Genomic DNA, 8,187 nt, shown 5'->3' with positions numbered 1-8,187 from the left:
ACAAAATGAGATTATTCTGCAGAATTTTCAAGCTGCTCTTGTGTATATGAATGTAGATGTTGACTATCAAACTACCAAAAGTACTTGAGTTTTGGTCTTTTTCCTCAAACAAAGCTATTTGAAATATAGCACACGAGTCATGTGGACTACTCTTATGGTCCTTTTATGGTATTTTAGACCTTTTTAGAGCTTGACAGTCCCTGGTGAATATCTTTGCCTTATGAAAAAAAGAAATTTCTATTTTTGTGTTACACTGAAGAAAAAAAAAGTATGGATTTGATCCCACTCTGGAGATATTTTCATTACATGAGCGGGAAAATAAACAAAATAACTGCCACTCTGTATCAACTGTGTCTAAAATACGAGATTAAAAGGTTACTAAATGTACACTACTGTTCAAAAGTTTAGGGTTGGTAAGATTTTTTAAAAGCTTTTGCTTATGCTGCATTTATTTGATCAAAAAGACAGTAAAACTATTTATTTTTTATTTCTGCGATAGCAAAGTTTACTTTTCAGCAGTCACTACTTCAATTTGGTACTCAAGAAACATTTCTTATTATCATCAATATTGAAAACAGTTGTGATCCTTAATATTTTGGTGAAAACCATCATTTTTTTTTTCAGGATTCTTTGATGAATAGAAAGTTCAAAAGAAAAGCATTTATTTGAATGAGAAATCTTTTGTAATGTTATAAATGTCTTTACTGTCACTTTCGATCCATTTAATGCATACTTTCTTAATAAAAGTGTAAATTTCTTTAAAAAAAAAATATTTTAACGGTAGTGTAATCATAGCCGTGCTGATATTTATGTGATATTGCTTAAACATGAAAAATTAAACTAGCCGGGGGGAATAACACACGTAGTACTGTCTCTCTCTCCTCGGCTCGACTGCAGTTCTGTTTCAGCGGCAGACCACAGGCCATCTGTAATCTTCACACCTCCAGTCCGGTCCTCACTCTTCCTCCTGAAGCGTCACATCATGGTGATGATGTACCATGCTCTGTTGAGACCCACTGTTCCCATGGCATGCATTTACTGTCTCCTCATGACAGCGTGTGTGTGTGTGTGTGTGTGTGTGCATACATGTGAGCCACCAGCCTCACACACTGAGGTAATGTGCATCTCTTCATCTCACAGGCAAACCCTCCCCCCATCATTGTGAACGCAGACTCACTGGATGCAGGCCCTTATGTAAGTATCTGCTTCATGCTCTCAGCACCTCCAGTAGCGCCTGCCTGCCTGACTGCCTGCCACGTGGAATTATCCCCCTCAACCTGGCCAAACCTTTCCCGGTGTACATGAGATAATAACAATAAAAATATGCACAGATTAAACGACAGCAGATGTGGACTGTAGCTTTAATGCCGAGTGCAATTATTATTTAACTGTTATAATGAGTTGTCTTTGACTGTTTATCGGCCCTATGCCTTGTACATGATTCATACCTCACATTTTTATTGCGCTGAGTTTATAGCGTTTCTGCTTTTACATAATTAATTGTAGTTGTGACCTTCTTGTGTGTAATTTGTTGGCATTACATCATGTCTAATGACTCTGTTTATGAGTGTATGTTTTTTTCCTTTTGTCTATTACAGGTGAATGGGAGTGATGGCATGTATAAATATGAAGAAATCATTTTGGAGAGGGTAAATATCATTCAGCTATTTTATATGTCTGTTTTTTAGGGTGTCCATCATTGCTGCCTATGGGGACCTGGACACTAGATGGCAGTAAATGTTGAGCTAATGCCTGGAATTGATGTAGTTTACAGCTGTGGTACATTTTCAAAACATTACACTGGTCACAAAACACTAAATTATATGTTATAAATGATATTAAAAATAATTTTGTTTAATCATCAAAATAAACGTTCAGCTTGTTAATCTAAACATCAATTCATTTAGTAGCAAAGATTGGTGCTGCTGAATGAAAAATGTTAAAGTATTGTAATGATTGATTTGATGTTGAATGTTGACTAATTAAACAGACATAAAATCCATAATACATGTAACACCTATTCAATATGTGTTCGTATATAAATTCGTTCAATGTGTAAAGGTGTGATCACTGGAGATATGATGCTAAAATGAGGCTTACAGTCAATACTTAGTGTCAAACAGTTGTCAATACTTTAGAAACACATATAATGATCAATCCATTTGATCATCTATAGATCTGTAGATATACCAAATTCTTTATACATTAGCCATTAAAATCAGTATGATTAAATAATAGTTGGATTAAATGATAGTCAAATGTATCGAAATGAATGAAAACATGAAATCTTTTATACCAGTTGTACTATGAACAGCAGTAACCTTCAATAAAAGACATGTTTAGACGTGTGGTGATTGTTACTTTGTGATTTTGTTTCTTGTACTAAGTCAGTTGAGGATAATAATTTTAAAAAACTGCATTTTAACAATATTTTTGGACTATTAAAAGAGTATTGAAAATGTACCACTTCTGTGCAGTTCATCATGTACAAGTGCTGTTCTTATCAAAATGTTCTTAAAAAGAATTATCTTATGAACTAGCATGTTTTTAACATTGCATGGTCTTTTCATACTTGAAGTTTGTTCAATGCAAATGAATCTAAATCCGTCTGCATAGGCCATTCATTAAACAGCAGTGGATGTTGGATTTGGGTGCATCTCTGAGCTTTCAGCATAATTGCAGGGCTGTTCTCTTAGTGCCATTTCTGCACGCTCAGGCCTAAATAAACTATGTTAAGATCTCACATGTTAAAAGGTCTGTGGGTGTGTTCGCTTCTTTAGTGGGAGCTCTCGCAGTGGCTCTGGAGCAGAAAAGGCACACTGGGATGTCTTAGCTCCACTCTGTACTAATTTGCTGTGACCGTTGCTCATTAATTATAGAAAATAATAAAGTGAAGTCTTTTCTCAGCTGTCTGCTTTAGGGCCTGTCTTTTGAGATGTGACTGTCAGACAGACCAGCCTGTCTCAGCTTTTTGGCACTGGAATGAAAACAGCAGTGTAAGATGTGATGAAGCACGGAGGGAGGAAATAGGCGGAAACGGATACGATTTTTGGATACTTGAAATGCGCACCACAAATTCCTATATTTAGCAGCAGAAAACTGTCCATGCCTACATAGTGTTTACAAAGTATTGAGAGCCAGGTGTCTTCCGAAAAGCAGATGCAAACTTTATCCACAAATCTATAATATGCTACTCATGTATGTCGTCAATAGGGCAACTCTGGCCTTGGGTTCAGTATCGCAGGAGGTGTGGATAATCCACACATTCCTGATGATCCAGGAATCTTCATCACCAAGATTATCCCAGGAGGTGCCGCTGCCATGGATGGGAGACTAGGGTGAGTGATACTTCTCTCAGGATCTAATATTTCTTAGTGCAACTCTAGCTTTTTTCCAAAACCTACTGAGCTGCCTACATAGGCATCATAGGCGGACTCCCCACTCAAAGGCTGTTTCAAAAGTTAGACATCTTAATTATCCTGCCTAGTTTGGCCAAATTCTAAGGCTGCATTGCGTCCTTTGCCGGTGGAGGCAATGCTTTTTGACAAGCTTGGTGAAAAATAAATCCAAGATGGCAGACATGGCGAGAGAAACCTCAATAGTGAAGTATCTATAAAAAGTTATTTGTAATTTAAAATGTAGCATTTTTATACTATTAGAGTATTAGCTTAGCAGCTTACTAACAATGTCAGCTTGACAACATGCTAATGCTAAACTATTGAAATTGAGTTCCCAGCTCTATTTGTTGCATATGGAGTTGCTGTGACTTTTACAGTTGCTTGGAGAAGTTAAAAAGCTTTAAATCCAGTCATTTCAATCCATGCAATTGAGAATTCTGCATAACGGCTAAACATTTCAAGTCTTTTTAATGTGAATTTGGCAAGTTTACTAACAGAATTCTGCTTGGTTTGAAAGTGACTTCTATGTGAGTGGTGCTTTGTGCATCACTACACTACTGACGGTGAACAATGAATTCACACAAAAAAATCCTTCCACCATTCTACGTGGGGAAATGTTATTCCATTACATTGCTTATATTATATTTAGATTATATTTACATTGCTCTATTCTTCTTGTGTCTCAGGGTAAATGATTGTGTTCTGCGGGTGAATGATGTGGACGTGTCAGAGGTTGTGCACAGCAAGGCAGTAGAGGCTTTGAAGGAGGCCGGCCCAGTGGTCAGGTTGCTGGTACGCAGAAGACAGGCTCCTCCTGAGACCATTTTGGAGGTCAACCTACTCAAAGGGCCTAAAGGTTAGAGGAGCTAAATGTGCACACCAACACATTTGGGACAGATGCAATAGAGGGTGCTATTATGCGCGGTATCCCTATTATAGCAGTTCTGAATTAATTTGAACTAGTTTTGAATACAGATTGACCCTATTTGCATCAGTGCACATTTTCATATTTTTCTCATTGAATTGCTTGTTTCTCTTGGAAATAAAATAAAATTTCGTGTTGACTTCAACCTTGTAAGATCTGATTTCCTGGTTAAAAATTTAACTCCATTCCATTCTTTCAAGGTCTTGGCTTCAGTATTGCTGGAGGTATAGGCAACCAGCACATCCCGGGCGACAACAGTATCTACATCACAAAGATCATCGAAGGTGGGGCGGCACAGAAAGATGGACGTCTGCAGACAGGCGATCGCCTACTGGCTGTAAGATTTCACCTGCACACATGCATCTGTGTAGTGTACTATATGTAAAGCCGCACATTGCATTCCTTTGCAGGACTTTTTTTTCTCCACTGAGCTACTTTATGCTTCAATGAACGCAGACACTGTTGTAAGCTATTATGTCGTATTATAGACGATATATCTCATGTGTGAAGGTTTATGGGCCACAGTGTGATTGATGTGAAGCTGAGCGCAAACTCAAACAAGGACACAGCTGTGATAAAGAGAAACACTTGCATGGCACGCAAGTGCCAGGGACTGAGCAGGCTATGACATGTAATAAATGGCATAATTAAAAGGCTACACATTATATATATATAAACTCTTCTCTGGTCATACAACTAAAGGTTAACCAATCCATTGGCTTCTATTTCAGAGAGGCGGATTCAGTTGTGAGCTCCAATTCGGTACAATTTCAAACAGACCTGTCTCTTTCAACACCCTCCGAACAAATAAGACACATTTTTACCCATCAAACACTCAGCTTTCTGTAGTGTGTACTGTAGGTGACCTTACAAAGGAAAAAGCACTATGCTTTATGCTTCAATGAACGCAGACACTGTTGTAAGCTATTATGTCGTATTATAGACGATATATCTCATGTGTGAAGGTTTATGGGCCACAGTGTGATTGATGTGAAGCTGAGCGCAAACTCAAACAAGGACACAGCTGTGATAAAGAGAAACACTTGCATGGCACGCAAGTGCCAGGGACTGAGCAGGCTATGACATGTAATAAATGGCATAATTAAAAGGCTACACATCAATCATGGCTGCCATAATTGCAGACATGTAAAGTGTGCATTTACTTCCTTTTCTTTTCTTGAAAATTATGGTTTCAGTCAGTGACTTTGATTTTTCTGGACATAGTGCCTAGAGTTGGTCTGCACTTTTAGTGTAGTAATCATGTTTTGTTTGTTTCTTTCTTTTTTTTTTTACGTATTGATTACCATTTGTACCACAGTTGTACAAATGCCATGGTTAAATGGTTAGTGTAGCAAAACCATGAATAATTTGTGGTTACCATGGTTTAACTATCGGAAATCTCACCTTTCAGAGTAGGCACTGATAAGCATGCCCCAGCCAGGTTCATCACTTGTTGCGGTTCCCTTAAATATTTCCAATGTGCTCTGTGCATATTTGGTTGTGTTATGAGTATTTGCAGCGTGTTTCTGTATTTGGTCACATTGTGAGTATTTGTAGCATGTGTGTTGTCAAACTGATGAAGATGTTTTCTTAATTTGCATTTGTTTTTTCAACTTGAGCTCTCTTGGCCACCGTAGATAAAATTTTTCCATCGATTTTACTGGGGATAGTGCATTACAAGAATGTAGGATTTAAAAGTGATACTCTTTTTAGGGTTGGACAAAATTCAAAATATAATTATTATATTATTATTATAATTATATTATCTTCCTATTAATTAATAAGTTGGAATTTACCATAAATTTAGCTACTTTAGCAATAGCTTCTTAGGTGTTCAGTTTGCATCATGTTTTGTTTTGAAGACTTTTGGGTAAATTAGCTGGGGTAAAAAAAAACATTCTGGGGAAGTTTCTCCACTAAGCTAAAATTGTTACTTTATTAAATAGAATAAATAAATATTTAAATATATGTGTTAAATATTTATTTATAAATATTTATTTATTGTTGCAGAGATAAGATTTGGTTCGTTTACTTGCGTTCTGCTTGGTTGACTTTGATTTGATTTGATTTGATTTGATGTCGTTGCTGACACGGGCTTCCTGGATGGCTGCTGAAGGAACCCCGGAGCTTTCGGATTGGTCGCTGAGGTGACGTTTGGATGACGTCCTTTTGGGAGACCCCTCGGGAAGAGGCTTCAACAGTCCTTTGAAAAGTCTCTGTTTTAGCAAGGCTTTGTGTTCTGCAGAGTTACGAAGTTTCAAATGGAGTATTTGAGTTCTGGAGTCCCGCGATGTTACGTCAGGGAAGCGCTTGTAGCGCTGTTACCAAAGTCTTTAAGAGAGAGAGAGAGAGCGAGAGTGTGCGTAAGCCAGCCGCGATAGGGCTTTGTGTCCATTTTTAAGCAGGCTGACTTTTGTCCAGCCCACAGGTCGTGGTCCAATCAGATGGTGGCTGCGGGGTTTAGCCACGCCCAATACTGTTCCTTATCATGCATGAATCCCATGCTCTCGTGTGAGGCGTATTCCTGCAAGTTTTAATAACTTCTGATAAAAGTATTATCACCAGAGAATGATACATACTATACAATTTTCACTAACGCCAATGTTCGGCGGATAAAACAAGCTTTCATTCAAGCTTAAACAACAGGTATTTTGCATACACAGTAATCGTAATTAACTACAAAGAAAAGTTATAAGGCAATGATTAAAATATCATGGTTTCAGTAACACATCACACATATTTAAGACATAAATCATTATTAGTGAACATAGTGGCCCTGATACTTTCAATAATTTTCCCTGATTGTCTTTTTGAATTGTCTGTGTACGTTTTGTTTCTTTGTCTGTGACACGAGAAACGTAAGGGTTTCCGTCAGGGCAGAAAGCAGATGTTCAGTGGGTCATGTGGCCTCACGCTGCATATCCCGTGCTTCCAGGCCTGAGGACGTGATTAGATTACCGTCCCTTTTCCTGTCTTGGATATAATAGTTGCACTCAGGGTGGGTCACAAGACATCGTGGTTTCTATATGTTGTGAACGAACCTTTTCAGTCCTTGATACAAAGAAAGCTTTGTTGTTTCTTGATTGGATCAGTCCATAATCACTCCTCTGAGTAGATGAGACAAGGCTGACAGGAAATCGACCCAGAATATTGGACTCATGTGCTGGGTGATTAGCAAACCTCGTGATGGCTGATATCAGTGTCCGTTCATATTTAGAAATCCCTACACCTTTCCAGCTTCCTCTCGTCCTTCCTTTTGTGACCGGACGGCTGAGAGCCGGAGAATGGAGCGTCGTCGCCGAGTGTGGGGCCATCCGGCCTCCGCTCCAGTCGCTTCCTTCCCACATCTTCAAATGTGCTGTCATGAACATTCTGAGACACGCCTCAGAGACCCGCCGATGTAACATGCGTGTGTGTGTGTCTGCCTTCGCAGGTGAATAACATTATACTTCAGGATGTGCGTCATGAGGAGGCTGTGGCTGCCCTGAAGAACACTTCAGACATGGTCTATCTGAAAGTGGCCAAGCCGGGACCAGTACATCTCAACGACATGTACGCCCCACCAGACTACTCCAGCAGTACGTACCTTCTTTTGCTGATCTCCATCCACCCTTTGCCCTTATGAGCTTAAAAACTGTCCATTTTATTTTTACTGCATTGATAAACGTGAAATGGACTTGCCAGTTATGTCAGTTCAAATATTATGGGATGATATTAGACTCAAAATGATTAATAGATGCACGCACAATTATCCATGCACTGCATCAATTTTATACATGTATCTTACTAACCACAAACAAATGCCTTTCAATTTGAGTCTGTGGAATTCTGGATTAAATGATTGTGCAGCGAGTTGAACAAATA

At 38.6% G+C, this 8,187-nt stretch overlaps 1 protein-coding gene across 1 annotated transcript in view; it reads left to right on the top strand.

Annotated features, from left to right (window-relative positions):
• The window catches only part of LOC107664309 (disks large homolog 3-like), a gene marked incomplete at its 3' end in the record, with an annotated part of 110,631 nt that overhangs the window by 72,397 nt on the left and 30,047 nt on the right, over positions 1–8,187 (top strand). The window contains exons 5-10 of the mRNA XM_016454837.1: positions 1,141–1,194; positions 1,599–1,649; positions 3,214–3,338; positions 4,085–4,254; positions 4,524–4,660; positions 7,757–7,901. Coding sequence (XP_016310323.1) covers positions 1,141–1,194; positions 1,599–1,649; positions 3,214–3,338; positions 4,085–4,254; positions 4,524–4,660; positions 7,757–7,901 — 682 coding nt within the window. The remainder of the gene's footprint in view (positions 1–1,140; positions 1,195–1,598; positions 1,650–3,213; positions 3,339–4,084; positions 4,255–4,523; positions 4,661–7,756; positions 7,902–8,187) is intronic.

Source organism: Sinocyclocheilus anshuiensis, unplaced genomic scaffold (genome assembly GCF_001515605.1).
Source record: "Sinocyclocheilus anshuiensis isolate Anshui unplaced genomic scaffold, SAMN03320099.WGS_v1.1 scaffold111, whole genome shotgun sequence".
Lineage (NCBI taxonomy): Eukaryota > Metazoa > Chordata > Actinopteri > Cypriniformes > Cyprinidae > Sinocyclocheilus > Sinocyclocheilus anshuiensis.
Note: the sequence above shows the minus strand (reverse complement) of the source record. Positions and strands in the feature narration are given on the sequence as shown.